Source organism: Nyctereutes procyonoides, unplaced genomic scaffold (assembly GCF_905146905.1).
Source record: "Nyctereutes procyonoides isolate TBG_1078 unplaced genomic scaffold, NYPRO_anot_genome, whole genome shotgun sequence".
In the NCBI taxonomy this organism is placed as follows: Eukaryota; Metazoa; Chordata; class Mammalia; order Carnivora; family Canidae; genus Nyctereutes; species Nyctereutes procyonoides.
The window spans coordinates 17,813,982-17,840,850 of record NW_026575044.1 but is presented as its reverse complement, the minus strand read 5'-3'; the positions used below and the strand labels follow the sequence as shown (position 1 = coordinate 17,840,850).

Below are 26,869 nucleotides of genomic sequence, written 5' to 3'. Positions count from 1 at the left end.
TTCAACATGTGTTTATTTTTGTTGATAAGCATTTTTCACTGCTATTTAGTGTTCACTGTATGAACATATCACAGTTAACTTACCCATTCTTTTTATTGGACATTTAGGGTGCTATTCCAAATGATCCTACCATTAATATTTCTTATAACATGTCTCTTGGTACATGTATGTGATTAATTTCTCTAGGATATAATATGTAGAGAACATATTGTGTATTGGGCCGTGTATTGTGTGTAGATTGTTGTATATCATCACTGTTCAACAGATCCTCATCACATTTTCTTATGAAGCCATATATTGACTCAGTCTTTTTGTTCTAAATCTAACAGTGCAGGTCCGTGAGTAGTAAAACTTAATAATTAATACACTGTACTCTTGATATAATTGTCATAGTGGAAACCCATCTTGCAAATTTTGAATATACTTACAGTGCCACACAAAATGTTAACAGAATTTATGCTTACTTACCAGTTTATAGTTTTGAGATTTGAACTATTAGTATCAATGAAGTGGTTGTTCTTGTGGTTTAAGATAAGTGTTCTAATGGTTAAATGATCCTACTTTCCCTCCCAAAAAACTAAAAAACCCAGTCACCGTGAACAAAACTTCAGGGGTTAACCAGATGTGCAGCCCCACTCCATTTAGGATGCTAAAAGTAATCATTGGAAATAGAGTAGCTTGCCTCTTTTTCCAAGCAATTAGATGATGTTCCTGTATGGAAAAAAGTTTTTACTCTTCAATTTTAGTTTAAACCAAGGAAAAGAATTAAAATTGGAAAACCACTGCTCAACAGGAGACCTAAGCTTTCCATTTCCACTCTTGCCCTATGTTTACTTTCTTTGTCTCTCTTTCTTTGTTTGTTAAAGATGTTATTTGACAGAACAAGTAGGCAGAGTGGTGGAAGAGCGAGAGGGAGAAGCAGGCTCTGAGCAGAGAGCCTGATCCAGCACTCGATTCCAGGACCCTTGGGATCATGACCTGAGCAGAAGGCAGATGCTTAACTGACTGAGCCACCCAGGTGCTCCTACTTCATCTTTCTTGATGCTGGAATTAAATGGGGTAGTAGGTGGCAGCCTGCTGCCAGCATCATCCTAGTTTGAACGAGTAGCCACTTACATACTTTGTGAAATCAAGATAAATTACATAAAGCCTCAGTTTTTCCTATCCACAAACTAGAATGAAACTAGTATCCATCCAGAAAGGTTATGGTTCCATTAGGTAAAATAATGTCTATAATGTACTTAGTACAAAATACAGCACACAGTAGGCCCTCAGGAATGCTGGCTGGCATTATGTTAATATATTTATGCTAAAGTAGGCTAAGTAAGGAGGTGATTAATGGACCTAGTCAGTGAATTTCTGATTTATTGTTCTGCCCTGGAATGAGTTGCTCTGGCCACAGGAATTTCCTGTGCTTGGCCTGAGCATAAAAATTACCCAGGTGCTTATGAAAATTAAGAATCCTGAATTCCTGAAGATTCAGTAAATCTGGTATGGGGTCTGGAAAATCCGATTTTAGTAATCACCCCCAGGTAACTCTTGTGTTGGACGTGTTGAAGAAACTGTGCCAGTAGTTAGGAAAATGGCTTAATTTTTACAATCAGACCAGAATGGCCATGTTTCTGTTCTTAGCACTTTGAAGTCAATGGTATCAGTCTTGTGAAGGAGATCAAATTTGATCAAGTTTTGCTTGTTTTTACTTGGTTCTTATGAACTATAAGATTTTAGATTTCTGACTTTTTCTTCCTCTGTTTTTTTATTTTATTTATTTTTAAGATTTTTATTTATTTGTGATAGAGAGAGAGAGAGAGAGAGAGAGAGAGAGAGAGGGGGCAGAGACACAGGCAGAAGGAGAAGCAGGCTCCATGCTGGGAGCCTGACGCAGGACTCGATCCCAGGGCTCCAGGATCACGCCCTGGGCCAAAGGCAGGCGTCAAACTGCTGAGCCACCCAGGGATCCCCATTCTTCCTCTACTTTTTAAAGTTATTTTTTCCTATTCTTACTGGAAAAAAACTAAATACAAGGGTAATAATTGACTTGTTTTTAAGCTAAATGAATAGTGACAAGATATTAACATTTTTTATACCTGATATGCTGCTGTCATCCAATATGTAATAATTTCCTTCAATGTGCTGCAAATTGGCTTTGGACTAGTTCTTACCCAGTAGATCTATGATTTCAAAAATAGCTAACTTATTTCTTTTGAAGACAAAAAGTAAATGCTTACCATGATAATTTAGTTACTACTTTTTTATGCTGTTTCTTTCTGACTTGTGTGTTGAAAAGATCTGTAGTGGGAAGACAAAAATTTAGTATTTTCTCATGGTGAAAGAAGTTATCTTTCCAAAGAGCTACACAGGCCAAGAGCTACACAGAGACAGCCAGCTGTCCCAATAGTTAAGTCCTCTGATTTGTTTTCAGTTTAATATAAGGTGATTGTGGTATTTACACTTTTTCTACAAGGCTTATTCTTGTCCTAGAACAGGAAGAATGATTGCCACTTGACAGTATTTGAGAACCCCAGAGCATCTTGAGATTCAGTTTTGTGTATGCTTTAGCCATTGCTCTGTCATTGGATTTCTGTAGGTCACCAGTTGGAGGGATGACAGTGGAGGATGGCCCCAAGGCCAGAGAATGTGAAGAAGCTCTGCACAGGAGCTTCCAGAGGAATGTTTGACATACTGAAGAGGGACATTGAGAGAAAAGGACTAATTGCTCTGGCTCTGAAATAGAAGAGGGGATATATTCCTGTCTCTTGGAGAAAGCCTTGGCATCTCTTGTAGCGCATGGCATCCCATAAACTTGGTGGGGTCACAGCTATCTCAGTGGCACATTTTATCTAATGGCTCTGACAGGAAATGTGGCAAAACTCTCACAACCATTAGTCTAGAGTTAACATTCACCAGGAAATGTGTCTTTAGCCCGGATCAGTTAACCCCAGTGTCCCTTGTTTTATTTTATACTGAGAGATGAAAGAATAAAGATACTGGCTACAAGAGCAGACCCTGATTTTAAGTGTTCAGTTTTTGAATGTCACACAAATTCTATAAATAGAGTTTTATGGCCCAAATCACACTGCCAAAATGGTTTGAATTGATGTAATAATGTGAAGGCAATATGTAAATTACTAGTTTCTGGATCCATAGTAGATGAATAAATTTAGAAGAATCTTAAATATTGACTATAGTTGCCTTGTTTTTCTTAAGATACTAAAAATTTTGAGCAAAAAACATAGTAATTTTTCATTTCTTCCTGTTTTTTTTTTTTTTCTTCTCCTTTCTTTAAAAAAAGAGAGGCAAAGTGAGGATATTTCCACATTTGAAATGAGGCTAAGTCAGGATGAGGGGCCTCATCAGTGAAGTGAAGAGTGGTTATTCAGAAATACTGATGACTGAGGGTTTGTCTCACTCATCAATAATGTTTCATTAGTTGGAATTATGAATTAGAGCTGTGGGTTACCCTCAAATAAAAAAAATAATTAAAAAAATTAGAATTATGGAGATAGAACTTAGCACAGAGTGCTAAGATATTAATTCTATTGTTGTCCTCCTCCTCCTCCTCCTCATCATCATCATCATTTTATTTATCCATTCATGAGAGACAGAGAGGCAGAGACATAGGCAGACGGAGAAGCAGACTCCTCTTGGGGACCCTGATGCGGGACTCGATCCCAGGACCCTGGGATGAGCCAAAGGCAGATGTTCAACCACTGAGCCATCCAGGTGTCCCTAATTCTGTTGTATTCTCGTCTTGGTTTCTTTAATTACTGTTTAAAAGATTTGAGTAATCAAGGAGAAATAGTTATAGCAACCATGATCCCTAAAATCTGCCTTTTCAGTTTGGTTTAATTCAGTTATCTTGTTTATTTTTAGAATGGTAAGGGCTGAGCCTCTTGTTATGAATCTACCACAGGGAGTTTTAAGTGCCTCTTGAGGCTCAGCTCCTTAGAGAGTAGGCATGGAGAATTTGGGGGTGGTTGTCCACATAAATAATGAATACTCATATAGTAATAAGTGAGCATTGTAGCAGGACTTAAAGTGGAGAGAGAGAGAGAAACAGCCAGGTGCCAGTAATGTTTTATGGAGGGGTGAAACTATCCCATAGTTAGTATTTGGCAGCGAAAGGGAAGTGCCCTGGAAGGTTTTGGTACGTGAGGACGGAGGGCAATATGTATAAGTGATTCTAGTCCCCAAACTGAGGTGTAGGAGCAGCTTCCAAGGACTACAGGGTCATTGGCATTTTCAGAAGAGTCAGGTTTACACAGGGAAGTGAAAAGTTCATGCAGTCTTCCATGGATCTGACCTTCCAGAGGGCAATGGAAAAGTTGTAGGAAGGTAAATAGTGGGTGGCTGGAGCAAAGGAGAGTAACAGTGGAGTGGAGGATGATACAGAAGAGCAATGGATGGGTCCCAGAGGCTTGTGCTTGTGGATGGCCAACAGGATGGAATTACAGTGGTTTACTTCATATAATCACTGGTTTTCCTCCTACCTCTCCCTCTTGCTTTCTCCTTTTCCACGGGGGCTCCTGTATACTCTGATGCTGTTACTTCCCGTATACTGTTCTCCCGCCTTACTGACTCATCAGCCAGTCCTTTGCCAGCCGACTGCTAGCTTCACTTCTTCCCGGCCCCAGCATATTTAGGCCCAGGTCTCCTGTCCCATATCCCCAACTCAGGGAGAGTCTGTACCCAGCTGGCAAAGTCTGATCCCTGGATGCAAACTTGCAGTCTGTATCATGCTGTTTAGCATAGCTGGAGAAAATCACATAGCGGCAGAATCAAGGGTTGAGTTAGCTTTCTAATCTTGAGCCTCACAGGGCTGCCCAGCAGATCCTGTCTTTCCTTAGGCAGTGTTCTGTCTTCATAGTGGCTACTTCACTTTTCTGAATCCTTACCCACAACTGTGTTCTGCATGTGGCCTTGCCGAAATCTTCACAGATGAACATTGCCTCAGCCTTCTGCTGTCACACCTGTTTGTTCTCTGCCTTTTTTCCAAATATGGCTGGGTTTCTCCCATCTTTTAAAATTCCTCATGTACACACATCCCTCTCCCTCAAATCCATTTTTCTTTCTCAGTACTATCCTGTTGCATTTTTCTTCATAGCCCCAAACTATTTAAAATGTGTCTGTTCTTCATTCCTTTCCATTATTCTTCAGTTTGCTTTGCTACATTGGCTTTAGCCCTATCACTCCTCTGAGGCTCTTCTAGACACGGTGTATGTATGGTCATCTTATTGCTGATTCTAGTGGACCCTACCTAGTCCTTTTTCTCATTGGACCTCTCTGTAGGGCATTGGTAAGCACTTCTTCCTATAAATGCTCATTCCATGATGTCCTGGCTTCATATTTGAAGGTTTTCTTCCTACCTCTCACTTTAACTTGGTGAGCTCCCCTTCACTTGCCCATCCTTAATTATTGGTGTTCATCATGGTTCTGTTTTAGGCTTTCTTCACTCCTCTGATTGCCCTTTACCAATTCCCACCTATTACTGGAGGACTCTTTCCTCCCTAGACCTTTGACCTGAGCTTTAGAACAGTACCTCCAGCTGTCTGTTGGACATCTTAGAGGCACATCCTCGTCATGTCCTAAGCAGCCACTGTCAGCTGTTCATTGGTGCACTGAAGGGCACTGTAATTCTAACCAGTTACCTAAAGCAGAAACCTAGCAATCATTTTTTTACTAAGTATGTTTGTTGATTTGCCTAATTGCCAGCATTACTAACCCTCTGTGTATTCAGGCACACAGAATATCCCCTCATTTTGTTTCTTTCCTAGTTTAGACTTAGTCATTTCTCACCCAGCAAGCTATAACAGTCTAACTGATTTTCTTACCTCTCATAAAATTCCTGCCCTGATATTAGTTCCATTTTTATACTCCAAAAGGAAATTTTAAAAAATGGAAAACCAGATCATGTCACTGCTTAAATTCTTCAGTGGTTTCCTACTTCTCAAGGTCAAGTCCAGACTTCTTACCATGATCTGAGCTCTGCTGAGTATACCAGCCTCATTTCCCATTGCTTGTTTTTACTGCATTACCCCACATTCCACTGAACTTTTATACCTTAAAGAGCAACAAGAGTTCCTTGCTGCTTTTCCTCACCTGTGCCTACTCTTCCCTAAGAGCTCAGTGTCTTTGATTATTCCTAAGTCTGGGAAATTTCCCTTTTCTATACCTTTAAATGCACTCCTTACCTTCCTAACTGAGCATTTTTTCATGCCATAGTATAATAGACTTCTTTTTATAATCCTTGAGTATATTATGAGCTCCTTGAGGGTAGACTCTCTTTACCTCCTGTCTTTGTCCTCTGTACCATTCCTAGCACCTGGTGCACAGCCTCTCATAAACAAGTATTTATTGTAGGAACAAGTAGATGAGGTAGATTGTTACAGTTGCACAAAGCAAGGCTGCTCAGAAGATTGAATATGGACAAGTTGAAGGTTTGAAAAAAGAGACTATCCATTTGTATTCCTAGCAGTGTGATAGGAACAGTGTGTTTGATAAGTTGTAACTTCAACATTGAACTAGAAATTGGACAAAAGCAAGGTATCAGGGTCAGAGCAAGAATCTTAGTTTACCAAATCAAGATTTACCATACTCAGGATCCCTGGGTGGCGCAGCGGTTTGGTGCCTGCCTTTGGCCCAGGGCGCGATCCTGGAGACCCGGGATCGAATCCCACTTGGGCTTCCGGTGCATGGAGCCTGCTTCTCCCTCTGCCTGTGTCTCTGCCTCTCTCTCTCTCTGTGACTATCATAAATAAATAAAAATTTAAAAAAAAATAAAAAAAAAATCTTTAAAAAAAAGAAAAGATTTACCATACTCCATATAAGCAACCACTCCAGATTTAACAAAACTGTGTTTTGTCTGATGAATGCTGCCTTTCATATGCTTGTAGGATTCAAAGTTATTTACCCACTGCCAATATTTAGAATCCTATTTCTGGTATTCTTTAATACAGAAAGTTAACAAGCCCTTGCAGACTAATGTAATCTCAATCACTAATTGTATCTGGAAGCCATTTGAAGCTTTGTGGTCTTCTGTTTTCTCATATGCATCATAGTCAACTTAAGAAAAAAGTAATAAGAATTGAAAAAAAAAAAAGACCCACAGTTGTATTCAAGTTTGATTGCTTTTGACCAGCTTTCATCCGCACCAAAATATTTTTATAGAGCCATATGTGACACTTGCTGTGCTATACATACGCTTCCCCAAGTTTCTACATAGACTGTAGTCACTGTCTTTGGACATCATAGCATTTTGCTTATTTAAAGTTTTTCCCTTAGGCTATGTTCTCAGAGATGGAACTATAGGAGCAGAGAGTATAAAAATTAGAAGGCTTTTGCTTTGGGACTGTCTGTAACTTTCCAAGTATGCTAAAAGTTCACAGGAATATAAAAGTACAAGGTTTCTCAGTGACCTTGAAGCATTGGAATAACTAATGTGAAGGGGTAGGGGTGGGGAAGTTGTGTGTCTAAAATCTTACTGATACTGGTTTAATTTATATGAGGTATCACCAAGAATTTTTTTTTAAATAGGGAGACATGATTTTTATCAGATGATGATATATTTAAATAAAATACCCTTTAAAGAGTAATTGAAAATTTGTACTTGTTGCAACTTGATTTCACAACTCCTAGATATTTCTAAATTTCATAAATGGCAGAACGTTTAAGGACTGGGTACATAAGTTGAATTATTTTAACTTTTGTTAGAATTGTTTATATTGCTATATGTACTTTGATGCTATGCTCTCAGCCTTTATTGAGAGAGAATTCTGTGAAGCTCATGTTTTCAGTGAGTTGGAGAATGTGTTTTATTGCACCGTGTTATGGATGCTTTGTGAAGTCCCTTGTGAGAAAGTTCTTACATGCCCCACTACCACAAATTGTTGTGCTTTTCCAGAGCATTTGGTTTCTTTCTAATAAGTGTCAGCAGTATACAGATTATGTTTTATTTGATCTGCCACTAGCCTTTTAGGTGTGGTTTTGGGTCAGATTTTGTCAACTCTGCATTCCTTTTGAGAAAGACTGTAAAAATTGTTTAAAATTTAAAGAAAATTGTTAAATCCTTCATAAAGCATTCCAGTATAAATGTGATATTAAAGAGTATTTCTGTTATTTATTCCATACTACCTTTAAACTTTTCTGGTTTAGAATTTTGTTCTATTAAAATTTACTGGTAAGCAGTAGATAACACCATTGCCCTCTAGGTGGTGACAAACCTTTTCTACAGGTCATTTAAAAGCAGACAGGAGTTGAATGCAGAAAGCATTGTGGAATACAATATAATAGAATATTATCACAGTTTCTATATACCTATTTACCAAGTATTCAAAAAATATTTTTTTCTTCCTAAGGAACAGAGAACGAGAGACTTGATAGTTTCGCTTTGGTGAGCTCTTGTACAGCAATTCTGTTACTGTGATTAAGCCTTGATGGGAAATCTCTTAATGAGTTGTTGGTGCTGCTTGTGAGAAGTTCAAACTGTAGAGCTTATTCTTCCTCCCTTCTCTCTCAGGTCATTTGGATCCAGGATTCCTAGCAAGTGACAAGACATCGACTGGCAATGCGCCTCTCAATGAAGAAATTAATATTGCCTCTTCAGATAGTGAAGTGGAGATTGTGGGAGTTCAGGAACATGCAAGGTAGGATATTGAGCATTCTGATATTTTAAATGTGAACTTGATTTTAACTAGAATCCAAGTGAGGAGAAAATGGTAGTCCTCATGGCCTGGCTGGCATGAATGGTGGGAGCTCTCAGCTTCCTTGGACTTAAAAATGCTTTTTGAATTAGACATGATACAAGCTTCAGAATGTGTTGCATATCATCTCATATCAAAGAACATCTCAACCATACATGTATATGAAGTAGAACTGATGTTTTCCTCTTTATTTTTTAGCGAATGTCACAATAGCTTGACAGATTTTTCTCTCATGGCATAAGTATCACCCTACTTTTCCCCCTGTCATTTATAATTTCTTACCTTTCACTTTATCTGGAAATATATTGGGAACAAATAATTGGGAAATATACATCTGACATCATACTTCTATTACTTGTTTCCTAAAGTACCTCTCTTTGTCATTCATTAAAACTTGTAAGTTACTTTGGTCTGTTCCTAACATAGTAGATTTTTAGTAATGTTTATGTGACTCAGGCAGTCCTGTTTTTAGGACAGAAAAAAACAGGCGCAAGATATCAAATTTGTGTAGTATTATGAAATAAGTTTTGAAATTTGTCATTCTTTAAGATTAGGAGTGAGTGAATTGTAGCCTAGAGACCAAATCTGCCTGTTTTTATATGGACCTTGAGCTAAGACTGGTTTACATTTTTTATTTTTTTAAGATTTATTTATTTGAGAGGAGGGAGCACATGAGAGAAGAGAGCATGAGCAGGGGAGAGGGGCAGAGAGAAAGGGAGAAGTAGGCTCCCCACTGAGCAGGCTGCTGACATGGGCCTCAGTCCCAGAATCCTGGGATCATGACCTAAGCCAAAGGCAAACACTTAACCGATTGAACCACCCAGGTGCCCCAGTTTACATTTTCAGATGATTAAGGAGGGGATCAAAAGAACAAGAATGTTTTGTGATGTAAGAAAATTATATGAGACTCAAATAAAATACATTTACCCACAAACAAAATTTTCTTGGAATGGAGCCGTGCTTGTTCATTTACATATTGTCTATTGCTGTTGTACTCCAGTGACAGTGTTGGAAAGTTTCAACATATGCCTTAGAGCCCTCAAAGCCTAAGATATTTACCATCTACACCTTTGTAGAAAAAAAGTCTACTGATTCTTGCTTTAAGATGTTCCTAAGAATTAGTTCTAGCCTTCTCAGGGGTATTCCTGAGGAACATTTAACATACACACACACATAGAGAACAAAAATTTAGACTTTGGAAAATCTGTATTCTGCATAACAAACAACTTTTCTTCAATGCTCTAAGAGTTGAGATTTCCTGATTTCCACAGGTAGGTGAATAACACACTACCCTCATTACCTGGCTCTTAGATTTGATTTTATTATTTGGATAGAAAGGTAATAAAGCATTCTCACCAGCATTTCTCCTGTTGTATATATAAAAGATAAATTTAGGAGTGGAGAATGTGGGCAAAATACACATGTGTGTAAATTGAGACTGCTTATGTCTTAATGAGAACTGATCCTACTTTTTGAGACATTTTTCAGGTCCTACCTGTTGGGACTTGAAGGTGTAGAGTTAAGTCATTGTTTAACATGTCTTCTCCCCAAAAGCGGCCAGTTCCCAGATGTTATCAGACCTAAACACTTCCTCTTCTGTCCATGTTTATGCCATAAGTATGTCTGTGTGGCTGCTTCCTTTTCTCATTCCTGTTGTTAATGGTTATTTTCCCTATTCTGGTGGGAAAGAATTTTCATTCTTCAGTCTTCCTTTAATTTCTTCTTTTTTATTTGTATCTGCTTAATCAAGAACTTTTTCCTCTTCTCTTTTTTTTCATCTGTTCCCTGCATGCTAACTTATCCCTCAGATGAGAAGATAGAGCTGCTGATTTTTTCCTTTACTTTATCCTGTGTTTGCCATTATTTATTTCACCACTGTTTCTTACAATATAGAAGACATGAGTATCCTTTTAATCCTTACTGCAAACCTTCCCTTGTCTATTACCAGATTGACATAGGCAAATTATCTTCAGTTGTGCCAGAAGCACATTATCCATTCACCAACTTCCTCTTGAGTTACATTTCGTATTATAACTCACTGTCACTAACGTATTCCTACTGAAGTAGCAAGAGTAGGCAGTAACCTGTGTTGCTTACCTGATCTCTTTGTCTCTGAGACCTATTACTTGGTCCAGTTCTCTGTTAACTTCTAGTGAATTGTCCTTCTTTACTGTCCACTTGTGCCTAGAAATGTTACAGAGTGATCCACCTTTTGTCTCGGTGTCTTTGTTAAACCTTTCTTCCATTATAAACTCTTTAGCTTTTATTAAAAAAAAAAAAAAGACTCTTCAGCTTCTTTTTTCTACCAGTATTTTGGTATCTGGAGTGAAAATTACCATTATATTTCTGTTAAAACCTGGAAATTTAAATTCTAAGTTCCTAACCACCCTCAACACACATGAACACACACACAATCTCTAGTACACCCATATCCATACTTTAGGTCTTTTATCCAGATCGGCATTTTACTCTATAGACCTATTTGTTCCACTCTTGACTTAAGTCAAGTGACTGGCTACATTTTAAATAACATACTGTAATGTTATCTTCAAGGACTTTTTCCTTACAGGCTCTGAATCATCAGGATGTGTTTTATTCTGATCCTTTGGTTTGAATCCTGTGGAAATACAATCTTAGAGGTGATAAATTTATTATGGAATCTCATTGGTAGTTAATACTGCCTATGATAGAACGTAGAGTTGACAAGTTTTGTTGGAGTATTTTGAATTGACTCTTTGTCATTCTGAGGGGATCTTTTATTTTGGTCTTTGGGTCTAGGACTGAAGAGTCTCATTGGCTCTTCTGTGTCTTTCTGAACATTTTTTCAGTACTTTCTTTAGAGGAAGCCTGATAATCTTTCAAACATTTGAGATTAAAAAGCTGAGAAGCAGGTTGGGGGAGAAGCTTTCTTGTTGCTTCGGAGTTACTGCTTTGGCTGCCTGTATCTCATCTGGAATTTATTTCTTTTACAGGTCTAGGGTTGCAGTTATGAAGTATTGATGGGCTTCTGGCAGGGTTATCGCTTGGAAAAAGGTTTTAGGTTTTGATCCACATCTTTTTGTTCTAATTCGATTTGCATGCATAGATGTTTTGTTTGGATTTAGTTGTCCTGTTCGTATTTTTTTCTTTTGATATTCTACCTCGCTGTGGGCTTTCTCAGGGTTTTTAAAAACTCAGACTTGGTTCTTGAGTTCTTTGTGGGATTGTGGTTGCTCTGACTTGCATTGCGGTGCCATTTTTCCATATTGAAAGCATTTTGTTTCACATTGACTCAGTAATTTTAGTTATTATGTCTTTTTTTTTAACAGTTTTCTCTTTTCTTGCACGTTAATATCTTTCCCTGCTCTTTTAATTTAGATTTTGATATGTTCCTTTAGTTTCTGTGTTTCTTCTAGTCATAGACTGTAAAGCATGCCTTCTGAACTAATGGTTTGAGTGCATCTTTTATGACCACCTTGTATTGCTGTGCTTAACTCCTGATGTTACCTAAATGTTGTCATTTCTAGATGTTAATTTTTGAACAGTCCATTTTCACAAGATGTTCTTTGCCAATAAAATAGACTTTTCCAGCACCTCTAGTTCCTCTGTGCCCATTTAATTTTGCCAGAAGTTTTAATTTATGGCCCTCTGCCAATATTTTTCTTTGTCCTTGGTCCTTTTTCCTTTTCTTCTACCATCCTCATTGGTAATTCCCCTAGGAAGATGAATGTATATAGCACAGATTTTTCCGTTACAGAACTTTTGCAATGGTTTCTTTGGTACCTGTCTTGAAGCTTTTGGAAATAATCAGATCCTTACCTCATTTCACTGAATCTTTGGTCCTGTGGTTGTCTGTCTTAATGTTGGTTCATCCCATAACAGAAGAATTAATGCAAGAAGCCTTTTCCATTTAAGACTGATGGCCTCCTAGAACCAGTTGCAAACATTAACCCTAAAAAAGCAAGGGAGGCACATAAGCATTTCCCAGAAACTAAAGATTCATTTCATCTTCAGTTAGGAAAAATAAGTAGGGATGTTATCTAAGAGGTCATGTTCAGGCCCCGTAAATGAGAGCAAAAACGATTAATGTTTAATGTTGTTTTCTTAGGTTAGTAAGATAACTGTATCAAAAGCTGACCCATTACAGCCTGCCTTTCTCTGTTTTTTCTTTTCCACTGTGAAATCTCTCCTTTTTTGGTTTCCATGTATGAAGAGCAGGAAATTATTCTATCAAAACTTATTGTTTATAACGTAGGTTTCTTTGGGGGTGGGGTGGGGAGTGAGTCCTAAGTGTTTTCTTGGATATAAGACTCAAAATATGACTCTAGGTTGTATCTTATGCCTGTTGCCTATTATATGCAGATTAAATGCTTTGTGAAAACACAGCCTGTATCTGTATTAGATTTGGATTGGATCAATTAAAAAACAGCTGAGTATGATGTTCCCACGCCAGGTCTTTCATCATATAGAAAAAGGGTTTGTGATAATCCGTGGAACTGTGTTTTGTGTTTGTAGCCTTACCAAAATTTTGAGTCTCTCACATCCTTCTTTATAGGGCATCTCTGTAGGGCTGGTAACAATTGTTCTGGTCCCTTGTCCTCCTGAAAAATTTTCCCTCTCTATATGGTATAAGTTGATCTGTAATGTATACCATCTTATAAAATAGATGGAATGTTTCTCCGACACTTGTTTGTTTACCAGCTTGAGGTGTTTTGCCCTGTACTTTAAAAGGAAATGTGGTAAAAAGCCTTGTTCTGGCCTCATTCATCTCTTAGCTACCATTTTACTCAAGATGGTTGAAGTCATTAAATCACAAAAAAAGTTTTGAATGTTTTATTGGCTTATAACACACACAGAAAAGTTGTAAGTGTATACTTTAGTTTTTGCAAACTGCATCGTCAGTAACTAGTGCTCCAGTCAAGAAACAGAAGTCCCTCCTGTACCATCATCCGTTCACAGCCTTCCTGCCATTGGGCCTCCTGTGACTACTATCTTGACTTGTAAAGGAGAGTTTTGCCTGTATTATTCAAAATCTTAAAGTCAATGCTAACCTTAGAAGTCATCTTAGAATACTCTTTAACATTCCTGACAGATAACCCAAGCACTTGCCTGAATGTTTAAAAGGCAGTTTATTCCATTTGGTAGTAACTATAATTGTTGTGTAATAACGATCATCTACTTCCCTCCATAAAGTGATTTGTGGTTGTAAGTTTGCTTTTGAGATCTCTATACAAAGTGGAGTATGCTACCACGTTCTTCCATGGCGATTCTCCCTTCTTTGGGAATTGGCCTTACAGTTGCAGTTAATTAGGAGCCAAGAAAGCTTTTGGCTAAAGATGGAATCATCACATGATCCGGAGAATCTTAAAATTTCAAAATGAGAGGAGGAGACTGAGTCAAATGAATGAGGCCTAGTTGCTTCATCATCCTTAGGTGCTCAAGTATCTTTCCAACAAATTCTCTTTTTTTGCTTAATGTAGTCCAAATTGGTTTCCAGTAATTGGAATCATTTGTAGCAGAACTACAGAAGTGATCTAATTCAGATAGTTGAAGAAGTGCCTCATCTCCTTATTCTCCTCTCTGTGTCCACCATTCCTCAGTGGTAAATAGTGTCTCTACGCCTCTCGCTCTCCTACTCTGAGTATATTCTAGAGTCTGCTTTGCTATTTATTGAATGATTCCCAGGGGCTAGGCAGTGCTCTTTACAATCAGACATAGGATAGTACTTGGGGTGCAGTCTGAGGAAGGCATAGTTACCTAGTGGAAGATAAACTCCCTGGTGAAGACTTTTGTTTGGGTCCTGTGCTTAACTTGCTTAAGCCCCTGGGCAGTTGTTTTTTGGCCTTAGTTTTCTCTTCTGTAAAATGATCAGATTGGATCAAATCCATTTTATTTTTATTTTTTTAAGGATTTATTTATTTTAGAGCATACTCAAGAGAGCGAGAGTGAGCATGGGGCAGGGAGGGGCAGAGGGAGAGAGAGACTCTCAAGCCAACTCCATGCTGAGTGAGGAGTCTGACACTGGGCTCTGTCTCACAACCGTGAGATCACAACCTGAGCCAAAACCAAGAGTCAGATGTTTAACTGACTGACCCACCTAGGCACCCCTGGACCAGATCCTTTTTAAAGCCACTCCCTTGTATAATTACTTTAGGGAGCAGTGCAGAGTAACAGCTGGGACTAAATACCTCTTTTATTTCGGAGATATTTCTAGGAATTATGCCAAAGATTACATCGACTCTCTCTGTAGCCATTCATTCTCTGAATTCTGCTAAGTTTCTAGCCACCTTTAATTAGTACTTGTACAGATGAGCTTTTGAATTGTTGAAGAACTTTATATTTTTAAATTGTTAATCTGGGCCTATTTTTGCACTCTGCTTTGCACTCCCTGTGTTTTGCCTTACCTAATTTAATACACACAGTTGTAAAACAAAAACCCTATGTTGTGAAAAGCAGTGGACTTGAGATCAGACCTGACTTGAAGCTCCTTGGCCCAACTCTTTCAAGCAGTGTGACCCTGGGCAAATCATGTAACCACTTTTTATTTTTTATTTTTAAAAATTTTATTCATTCATGAGAGACACACACTGAGAGAGAGGCAGAGACACAGGCAGAGGGAGAAGCAGGCTCCATGCAGGGAGCCCGATGCGGGACTGGATCCTGGGACTCCAGGACCACACCCTGGGCTGAAGGCAGGTGCTAAACCTCTGAGCCACCCAGGGATCCCCTGTAATCACTTTAATCCTCAGTTTTGCTTTCGTTTGAGTATGGATAGTAATTTCCAGTCTACTTCCTAGGTCTGTTGGGATTGTCAAATGAGGTGAGACTGCTTAAGAAATTTAGTATTCTATTGCTGTCAGTTATCAAAACCATTTCTATAAATGTTGAATGGACTCCTTTGGCTGATAATCATCTGTGATTACAAGATCACTTCATCTGAGTATACTTCATCTGGGTTGGACAGATCTGGATTAGCCTTTGGACTTTGTGTCTTATATTTTAGGGCTTTTCATTAGCTAATCTTTGAAAACGTAGTACCCTCTGAGTTAATAGCTACTTAGCCCATTCTGAAGAAATGATGGGCTTCTGGTATGGTAACAAATCTATGTTCTGGTCCTGGGGGATCTGTTTTTTGGCACCTTTCTTGGTGGTAAAGGAGTGATTTTCAGGCTACCTTTGTAGGAGCAAGGCCTCTTTGCAGGATCTTAAAGGTGTTTCAGTAGTTTTTCAACTAAATCTTGTCTATTGCATTACCCTAATGTTCTTTTGAATCTTGTAGGGCAGGTAGCAGTGGATCATATCAAAGCTAGAATTCTCAAGTGATCCAGCATCACTCATTGTACACAGATTGTTAGAACAGCTGCTCAGGACCCACTGTAGTAGTTTATGTGACTAGAATCCTGTCAGCTGCCATTTCTCATATATATTACATAGGATCTGGTCAACACTTTAGATGTGAGGACAAAAGTAGCAATGAAAGGGATACCTGGGTGGCTCAGTGGTTAAGTAAGAGTCTGCCTTTGGCTCAGGGCAAAGGGTGTGATGGCGTGATCCTGGGGTCCTGGGATTGAGTTGCCCACATCAGGCTCCCTGCATGGAGCCTGCTTCTCCCTCTGCCTATGTCTCTGCCTCTCTCCCTGTGTCTCTTATGAATAAATAAATAAAATCTTAAAAAAAAAAAGTAGCAATGAAAGCTTGGGCAGCCTGCTGTCTTCTCCAGATTCAGAGTTACTCAGTGATTAATCCTGGAGGCTCACTTACAGTTCTATCATTTGATTGGAATGTAGAATTCATTATGTCAGTGTTTCAAAAACGGTTTTCTTCCAGTGAACTCCTGATTTATCAGATCTCACAGGGTAGTTCTGTCCCTCTGATAAAACACTTTAGAGAACCTTACTGAGCACTTTTAGCTTTGTTACTTTCCCTGAACTAAAAACAGTTCAGGTGAATGAGCCAGGTGTTCTGTTGTGACCTTCAGGATAAGGGAAATTGATCCTTTATGCATGACCTAGTACTTACAGACTTTTAGAAATCCAATCTGTAAAGGAGTATTACTATCTTTGAATGTAGTATTTCCAGTATGGCATAGAACTTATTTGGGAGAACGGTTTGTAACTGTATTTCTTACTGTTTCATTTCGTTAGACTAAGATTGTTTAGGTATCTTAATTTTGCTCTGAATTTATGTTGTGCCCTGTCCTGAAGACCCCAGAGATGTGTGTTAAGTGAAACATTGTATTATCTGTCCATTTCAGTAACAGATCTAGACATAACTCAGGAGTTTCTCACTGAGGCAAGATTATTGTCCATTTATAGGCTAAACTGAGAGAGACAGGAAGGGAGACAAATGGCGGAAAAAGAGAAGGATATTGGTTGTGAATTTCATGAACTCACAAAGTAGGCTTATATTTGTGAAAGTATTGATCAGTGCTACCGAAACCATACTGCCTTCTATTTTTCCTTTGATGAGATTGACCATGCTTATGCGTTTGCTCTTCATCTCAATTGCAGGTGTGTTCATCCTCGGGGAGGTGTGATTCAGAGTGTTTCTTCATGGAAGCATGGCTCAGGCACGCAGTATGTCAGCACCCGGCAAACACAGTCATGGACTGCCGTGACTCCCCAGCAGACTTGGGCTTCACCTGCGGAAGTTGTTGATCTTACCTTGGATGAGGATAGCAGACGTAAATACCTACTGTAATACAATGTCACTGTGTTTCCTCTGCACTGTTCCCTCCCACTTCCTCCTCCTCTTTGTGACATGGAAGTTCATTGTCATAGCTTCAGCCTCAGAAGCTGTTTGTGGCATTTGTATAATCGAAACTCATGGAAAATTGCCCCCCCCTTTCTTTTTTTTTTTTTTAATTAAAAGAAGTCACTTAGGAAAATAACTTAGCACAGAGAAAAGAATTTCTTCTTTCCCTCAGTAGGAATATGAGAATGATGAATTTATTAGACAACTTCATTTTACTTGGTGACTTTCAATCTTAGGAAATTCTGCCTTCCTTTTAGAATAATATTTTAATTACCAGGTGAAATGGATTTCAGTTTTGGAATCTTGTATTTATTTTTCTGTGTAATAAAATTAATATCTAGACCACTGTCAGCCCACCCATTGGCACTCCTACCTTAGGGCATTTGCACACATTTAGTTAGGTCCTTATTGGCACCTAGTAGGGCATGTGCATTTGAAAACTTGTCCTTAAAAATAGAAGACAGAAGTATTACTTTTCTTCTAGCTTAAGTCTTCTGCCTTCTTTCCTGACTTTGCTCCTGGCTGACTTACCACAACCCAAATAATTGATATGGCCCTTTGTGTTTATAAATACTGCTAAGGTGACTTAGTTGGTTTCCTTTTTGCAATAATTCATAACTCTTTGGAAAATGTCTGCTTTGGGGGCAGAGGCATTTCGAATAGATACCCACCATGAGGTTTTTTGGGTATGTGAGGAAAGTATTGGGAGGGCAGTGGGAAAATCTCTCTCCCTCAACTTTTTCCCCCTGGTTTGTTCAAATAACAGGAGAACACAGAAACCTGTTGCTTAGGTAGAATATGAAAAGTTGTGTTCACCTCTAAGACTGTGGGCACTTAGAAGTCTGAGAAGACAGTGCCTTCTTTCATAGCTGGTCTCTCCATAAAGGATGTACAACAACTGTTTAACACTTATGCTGAAATAGACCTGATGCTGTATTTGGGTATTTTTCTCCTCTACCATCTAAAAGTGGAAAAGTCAAAATGCACTATAAGAAACCAGATGCAAAGCACATAAATGACACTGTAGTTTTTACAGTCTCTAAATAAGCAAAGAGTAGTAGGAGCTTCAGGGAATTCAGGAAATGCCAGTGTTGGAGTTTTGTGGCATTAGTTACTACCTTTTTTCCTATAACATGTAGTTACTAGTGAATTCTTTTACAAGCAATACCTAGTTAGAACACTATGTACTGTGCACAGGGAGGAGTGAAGTACTCTTGGCTTAGAAGACCTCATCTTTCGTTTTTCCATGGTTCTTGTTTGCTTTTTTTTGGTTTCCATATCTGCTGTGACATTGCTGTAGCCCTTTGCTTCCCTACCCAAATGCCTTGGTGGCTTTTCCTTATCATCAGAGCATGAGAACTACCATTTTCAGTTGTCATTCAGTGGACACACATATACCAAGTGCCTCTTCTCCTATGGCACTGTGCAAGGTAGGTGCAGCAGGGCCACCAAGGCAAATGGGACACCCCTGCGTGCGCATGCATCAGAGTCTGCCTGGCTCCACCTGCCTGGCCTTCTCTTCTGTTGTGTTTTTTTTGTATAGACTCATTTAGTCCTTTACGCTTTTTCCTGCTGCTTTAGTTCTTCCATATACCTCTTCCATGGGAGTGGATGTAAGCATGTGTTCTTTGATCTTCTCTGGTAGCATCTCATTTGATCTGGCCTCTGTTCTTCATCAACTTTTTATTTTCCCGTCAATCTCCTTCTAGTAGATCAGGCTTTTAAAAGATCATGAACCTCCAGTTTTAGCACCTCATATCGGATCTCTCACGTGGCCACAATTATAGACAAAAACCAAAGATCCAGAGGCCAGAGCGAAATAGGACCTTCTGCAGATTCACTACTGGTGTATCCTTGGACCTTCATATTTTACTTTAGGATTAATTTATTGAATTTTACTGTTACATGTTGTTTTTGACTTGAATTAAAATGCTAGACAAAGCAGAAATGTACAATTTCTGGTCTGTGTTTTCCAGGAAAATCATTGGGAAAAGAATAGAGTGGATTATATGACTTGAAGTTTTTGCAGCTTATTTTTTCCCCAGCATCAGGGCAGAGCCCCATTTTAAAGAATGTTTTTGCATTACCCATTCTTATGTTAATAGTGTGCTTTGTCCAGTTCCACACAGCAGGTGATTTCCCGTGACACACTTTCTTTAGCCCCTAATAGTCCTCCTCTAAAGAGAATTCTTCCGGTGTGCTTTGTGCACCTTGGATTGAGAGCAGAGAGCAGAGTCATAACCGAGCTCTTCTGTGGCCTTTTGCTTTTACACCAGGTTGCACTTTCCCTGCACCTGCCCCTGTTTCAGCATCCTGACTACCTGACTTGATGCACCAGAACAAGGATTTAGAAGTTAATATGCAAAAGCGGGAGAGGACGGGATGGTAGAGACCATCAGCTGTTTTCCCGTACAGGGTTGGGATTTTTTCCACCTACTAACTATAGAGGGACTCTGTTTCAACTCTTCTTTATTGCCAGACCCAAGAAGAGTGGGGGTGTAGTTTCTGGCAAGGTTATCTTACTATAAAATTCTGTGGGAAACGACTCCTGTGATCCTGTGACATTTGAAATTTCTTTTAAAGGGATTGTTGTTAACCAAAGTGTTGCATTTGGTAGCATAAATACTTCTTTATGCTTCACAGAACATTGTTCAAAGTAATAGCCCTGCTAATGTGGTGCACTTGGGTCACAGATTGGATTCTGGCACTAATTCACTTAAGTCTCTCCCTCCCCTCCAGTTTGAAACCATAGAGCAGTAACTAGCTATCGCGTCATCGTGGCTGCCGTAGAACATATACATGCTGCTCACCAGTAGCTGTCTTTTCATTCTGATGGAAGGGGCCAGACTGAATGGACTCCAGTATTTGTTACAATTGAGCATTGCATTAACTCTGCTTTTATTATTATTAATTGTGAATAGCAACCGTCTGATTTGCTGTTAGTGAGTTGTTCACTGTTACTTTTAGCAGATTAGCACCATAGGTAACTTAAAAATGAATTTGTTGCCTGCTTTTTATACTGTGTCACAAGGTTTTTGAAAGAGCTGGGGACACAATTTTGTCTTTTAGTTTAAACTTTGTTTTTTAAAATGCAAGGAGCCCCTAATCTCTGTTTTCCAGTATGTGTATGATGTGACTTCCATGTATATATAAAGATGATTGCGCCCTAACCAAACTTCCTCAGATTGTGCACTGTTTGTTTGAAATAATCACGTATTTTAGTCCAATGCTGTTGTATTTTTCATTTTATTTAAAACACTACATACTTCTTATTCTTTTAACAAATTTTAAAGGGTAGTGATCTTAAAAGAAAAATCACTGGATAACTAGGAAATATTTTTGTTGTTGTTCTGTTTTGTTTTTTAAAGAGCACAAGGTCATATGAAGCCTTTTGCTCCTCTTACCATGAAAATGAAATGTTAGCCATTGTATGGCTAGGAACCAATGCACTTGGTGGTTAACAGATCTGCTGTTGCTGGAGTGTGAGCGTGGACTTGATGCAGTGACGACAAATCATTGCTTAGAATTAATGTTTTAAAATGTGCAACTCTAGTTTTTAAAACAAAATTTGGTTCTTCTTTTACATTCATTATTTAGTTTTTGTTTCCATTTAGTATTTAATGGTCTTTGGAGAAAAAAATAATAAAACAGAGTGTTATATATATATTTTTTGGTGCAAGATAAGATTTTCTGTTTTTTGAAATAAGTCTGTAGCATAAAGGTTAAACTATTTTAAGACAAAATAAAATAGAGTGTATTTAAACAATGATAATTTCTGAGGATTTTTTTCTATCTGCTTCAGTTAATTAGATGGTGCCTGGAGCAGCTCCTAAGTTAGCTTTTGGATGTGAAAGTGGATTGTATTTTGTTAACAGATCTTGGTGTGCCGACTTTTTCCAAGCAGTAGCTGTATCCTACTCCTAAGATGTACGTGTGGCCATTGGTGTGTTAAATCTAGATAGAAGTAGCTTTGCACTGGTTTTCCTGTGGCCCCCCGCCTCCCTTTCCAGCTAAGACCAGTGAGATTTCCAAGAGAGCAGAAAGCTTCCTAGCACTGGGCACCTCTGCTTCTGGGAAGAAAGCTCAGCGGATAGTTATTCCCAGAGACCAACGCCCGACTGCATACACTTTGCTTCTGGTTGAATATCAAATTCAATGTAGGGTGTTTCAAAAACAGCTTAAAGAACTTTTCTTTTAATTTGGTTCTGTTTTCAGGTTTTTAAAATTTGATTATAAAACTGATAGGAACTACCACATTAGCATCTCCCGACTGTTATAACTTATCTTCACGTAAGAGGGGATGAGGAACTGGGCAGACCAAGGCCTCTGTGTACTGAAATACCCCTCCTGGGTCTCTTCATGTTCCTCAAGAATTCTTAGTTCTACTTGCACTGGGACGGGGTCTGTTAACAATGAGGAAACTCACTGGGTTATTTCAGCTTTTTGGAAAGGTTCTATTGTACCACCTTGTGTCTGAGCCTAGACATATTAGGACCTTTGAGAAACTCTTCTTGGACTCCAGAAGAAAACTGCTTACCTAGGGCCTTGCTTTGAATCCCTTTTGCACTTGGATGCTGCTTTTGTAGAATGAGTAAGTAAAATAATTTATGGCAAGTTCTTAATTTCTTTCTGCCTTCTTCCTTCTACTCTTGGCTGGCTTGTGGCCTCACTTTGCTTTATTGATGTGTTTTTCACAGTAGGTGACAGCTATTTATAACTTTACTCCTGGGGAAAATTATAGATAAACCTTGACCAAATATATAAATGCCTCTTTGGCTCCAATTTTGGAGCTGAAGTAAAACGAATTTCCTCTACTTATGGTGGTTTTAACTCTATTACTGATCCAGGAACGAGTGATCTTCCTAGGTCATCGGTAAATACGGTTTTCTTTACTTCCTTGACTTTGTGTTTGAGAGCCCCGAGTCCCAGAATCTGAGAAATTCTGGGGCACCGTGGAGCTTTGGCCAGGGGAATCAGCTTGGAGCAGAAGAAAGCAGTAGAAAATACTGGAGGGAGCAGTGAGCTCAGACAAAGATGCACGTGCTGATCGCACGCCTCATGGAGATGCAGAAAGAGCCCGTGCTTATTCCAGAGGTGGTGGCACTACTCAGGCTGCCACTGTGCAGTGTAGATGGAGTGGCTTTTGGCAGGGATTCCTTTTGTGTGATGAAGATTCACAGTTTCCTTGTTTTAGCCTCGCCCTGAGATCCCATTTGGTGGGGTGGGCGAGTGAAGGGTCAGAATGCCTGCTGGCAGTGAAGTCAAACCTCAGAAGGGAGGTGTGGCAGCAGCTGCCTGTGTGATCTCAGAGATCCTGGCCTGCTGGTCGGGAATACCCCTTGCTGGTAAATTATATCAATATTGCTTCTTACTCTTCAGTGAAAGAAGTTATACGATACCAGCTTTTTTCCATCGTGCTTTTGATAATTGACACCTGAGAGGAGTCATTTCTGTTTTCTCTCCTTGATGAGTCCATCCTAAGAGTGGGAAGGTGAAGTATTGTTGAGCCCTTACACCTGTGATGGAGTCTGAAGCAAGCAAGTCTGACGTTAGAATGGATATTGGGGTCTGGAGCACCAGGGGGCATTAGACAGAGGGTGTGGTGGCTAGCGAATAAAAAAGCTGAGCCGGATACTGGGAGACCCCAGAAAGGCCAGCTGACCACCTAAAGAAGTTAATTTCTATACTTGTAAAATGAAGAATTTCTTACATCTCTTTTCCAAGACCTAAAGGTAGAACCATGTGCTGTTTTAGGGGATAATTTGTTGTTCTGCAAAGCGTTCGGGATTTTCAGGCAAGAATTCAGGAGAGCAGCTCACTCCAGGAAGCTGTTCAAAGGACTTAAAGGTCTGTCCTCTCACTGAGGTTTTTGGAAGGCACTGGATGACTAACACTCAAAAAACCTTGACTTCCAACAGTCTCTTTATTTTCAGAGTTTTAAATGAATGTTTATTTCAAAATTTCCACATGGGAGTAAGAAGTGGTACAGATTGTAATCCTGATTTTGCAGATTGGACGATTGAGAACAGAAGAATAACAACTTCTCCAGATTTGCATGGCTAGACTTTACACGAACAGATTTTTTTTCTGTGGTCCAAATTAGGCCTTTTTAGCTTTAAGAAAAACAAAACCTCTTTTCTCCACCTGGTTTTCCTTCATTCTTTTTGCTGCTGATTCTACTTTGCTCTGTCCTAGGAAGAATTGGAAGTCTTCCTGAGAAGGTAATGTATGATTGAGTCCCTTTTCTCTTAGGTAAGTGGTCAAAGATTTAAACATTAGAACCACACACTTGAGTATGCGTCCCAGCTCAGGCTCTGGAATGGCCATGGAAACTTTTTCCATAGATAGATTCCCTATCTCATAGTTTGTGGAATGGGAAACTACAGATGGTCAGTAAACATAGAAAAGATGCTTGGACTCATACTAATTATGGAAATGCATACTTAACTTCACAGGGTGCCATTTCACACAGGCAGGATCAGGAATACATTTAAATCCAACCAGGACGCAGAACACTGGCAACTTGCTTGTCTTTTTGTGTGAGCATAATTTGCTACAACTACTTTGGAAAATAGTGGAATCGTCTAGTAAAACTGAACATGTATATGCCTCATGTATGGACTGAATGTGTGTCTCCCCCACCCCACCCCAAACTCCTATGTTGAAGCCCTACTCCCTGGTCTGGTGATATTTGGAGGTGGGGCCCTGGGCAGTGATTACATTTAGATAACGGGGAGGGGGTCCCTGTGATAGGATTAGTGCTCTTATAAGAGGAAGAGACCTGAGCTTTGCATGTGAGGACACAGTAAGAAGGCAGCTGTTTTGTACGCTAGGAGGAGTGCTCTTACCCAGATCCGACCGTGCTATCACCCTGCTCTTGGACGTCTAACCTCCAGAACTGTGGGGAAAAAATGTCTATTGTTTAAGCCACTCACTCTATAGTATTTTGCTGTGGCATCCTGAGCTAAGGCATCTCATTACCCACAAATTCCACTCCTGGGATAATAACCCTTGAGCAGTTTTTAAACTGCGGTGGTACCCTATTTAGAAAGTCGTGAAATCAATTTGGTGTCTGTAAATCATCTTTTATTTATCTATTTAAGGGAATAAAACAACACAGCAGAAAACAGTATTGGTACATGAAACTTTTGTTAAATGCTGATACACATATATGTAAATATATGTGTGTGAAGGGTCAAGATACAGTTTTTGTGGTTTTTTTTTTTTTACTATGAGTTACAGTAAAAAAAAATATGGAAAGCCATGATTGTAGACAAACTAGTTTATGTGCTCAAAAATATTTAGTGTCATTTCCCCAGTTTTTGGCTGTTTCAACATGAATGTTTATCTATAGGGTGGATAAACTGATTTATACACTGTTTAGCCACTGTGGAAATTAAGGAACTAGACCTCTATTCATATTCTTATAGCAGTTTTATCAACATAGATAAATCTCAGTGTTAAAAAGAAGTTTCAGAATATGTATTACATGATGCCATTTATATGAAGCTTAAAAGGATAAAATAATTCTACATATTGACAAACGTTACATAAGCATGTAGTAAGACTATCAGAGAAATTCATGAGAGTAATAAACACCAAATTCAGGGTAATGGTTGCCTCCAGAAGGGGAGGCAGGAGGGGGACACAAAGGCTTCAACTTTATGGGTAAAATTTCTTAGGTTGGGTAGTGGGGACACAGATGTAGGTTATTCTTTGTACTTTGATATATATCTTAAATATTTTATAATAAAATTATTTTTTTTTCTGTCTCAAGTAGAACAAAAGTTCTTTATACTTCTCAGATGATAGTAGTGGGCATGGGTAAGATCTGAAGCTGATTCTCTTTTAGATGTCCTCAATGCTTTTTTCCCTCGAGCACTTGTATATGTCACTAAAAGCACAAACAACAAAAAATAAAACTGGTGAATTGGACTTCATCAGAATTGATTTTGTGCTTCAGAAGACACCATCAAGAAAGTGAAAAGACAGTTCACAGAACAGAAGAAAATATTTGCAAACCTTTGGTAGGGACTTGTATCTAAGAATAAATAAGGAGCATGGGATGCCTGGTTGGCTCAGCAGTTTTCAGCCCAAAATGTGATCCTGGAGTCTCAGGATCGAGTCCCACATCAGGCTCACTGCATGGAGCCTACTTCTCCCTCTGTCTCTGTCTCTGCCTCTCTCTCTCTGTCTCTCATGAACAAATAAAATCTTTAAAAACTTAGAATAAAGAGCTCTTACAAGTCAATAATAAAAAGAAACCAATTAGTAAATGGACAAAGGATCTGAATAGCTACGTCTCACTTGGAGATGCAGTTTTGGTCAGTAACACATGAAAAGACGTTAAACATCATCAGTCATCAGGGAAATGCGCATCAAAACCACAGGGAAATACCGGTTCACCACCGCTAGGAGAGCTAGAATCAGAGTTAAGTAACATGTTGGTGAGGAAGGAGCAATCGGGACCCTCATCATCTGCTGGCTGGAATACGAAGCCACTTTGGAAAACTTGTTTGACTGTTAAAGTTACACGGCTCAGCCACTCATATCCTAGGTATACACCCGAAAGAAGTGAAAACCTGGGTCCACACGAAAACTTGTACCCGTGTTGACAGCAGCGTTGTTCATAGTAGCAAAAGGTGGTGACAGCCCAAGGTGGTCAGCTCAGGGGTGGGTAAGCAGCATGTGATCCAGCCATACAGTTGAGTGTCGAGGCGTAGACAGGAATCAAGTACTGATAACACAGCATGGATGAACCTCAGAGACATGTTAAATGAAAGCAGCCAGTTACAGAAAGCCCAAATATTCTCTCGTCTGTAGGAAATGTCCAGAATGGACAAATTACAGAGACAAAGTAGATGAGTGGTTGCCAGAGGCTGGAGGGGAAGTGGAAATAGGGAGTGATTGCTAAAGGGTAAGAAGCTCCTCTTTGGGTGGGTGAAGAAAATACTCTCAAAAAGGGTGAATTTTATGGTATGTGTATGCTATTTCAATAATATGTTATTTGAAAACACCAATTATCTTTGGAATTGAGAGTGCCATGCTTTTTAAGCTGTTACTATCTTGGCACGAATGGGTGCCGCACGCTCTGGAGAAAATGGGTTTAGGTGAGTCACAGCGCAGTTGTGAAAAGGGACCCAGGGGACCAAGGTGACAGGAATTGAAGGCAAGTGGGCCCAACTTCTCAGTGCAGACTGCCCTGCCCTGAGATGCCTTAGGGGGGGACGTACCCTCCGAAAACAGTTGCAGATTGCTGAGGTCTCCACACAGGTCAGATCTGCCACGGGGGTGAAGGTCATCCTGGCAGCAGCTCCCCCCCCAGACCCTGGCTCGCTCGGTCAGGTTTGCAGCCACCTTAGGGCTCCACGTGTGGCGGCCGGTGGAGTGGCCCTAGCTGCAGCCCTCGGGGCGAGTCATGGCAGATGGGCTGGGGG

At 39.4% G+C, this 26,869-nt stretch overlaps 1 protein-coding gene across 2 annotated transcripts in view; it reads left to right on the top strand.

Moving 5' to 3' along the window:
* ARK2N (arkadia (RNF111) N-terminal like PKA signaling regulator 2N) overlaps positions 1–21,098 on the top strand; it is an 80,505-nt gene extending 59,407 nt beyond the window's left edge. For both annotated transcript variants that reach the window (XM_055324218.1, XM_055324217.1), the window contains 2 exons: positions 8,516–8,642; positions 17,189–21,098. In XM_055324218.1, the coding sequence (XP_055180193.1) occupies positions 8,516–8,642; positions 17,189–17,378 (317 nt within the window). In that variant the 3' untranslated portion in view covers positions 17,379–21,098. The remainder of the gene's footprint in view (positions 1–8,515; positions 8,643–17,188) is intronic.
* Positions 21,099–26,869: the final 5,771 nt, after the last annotated feature.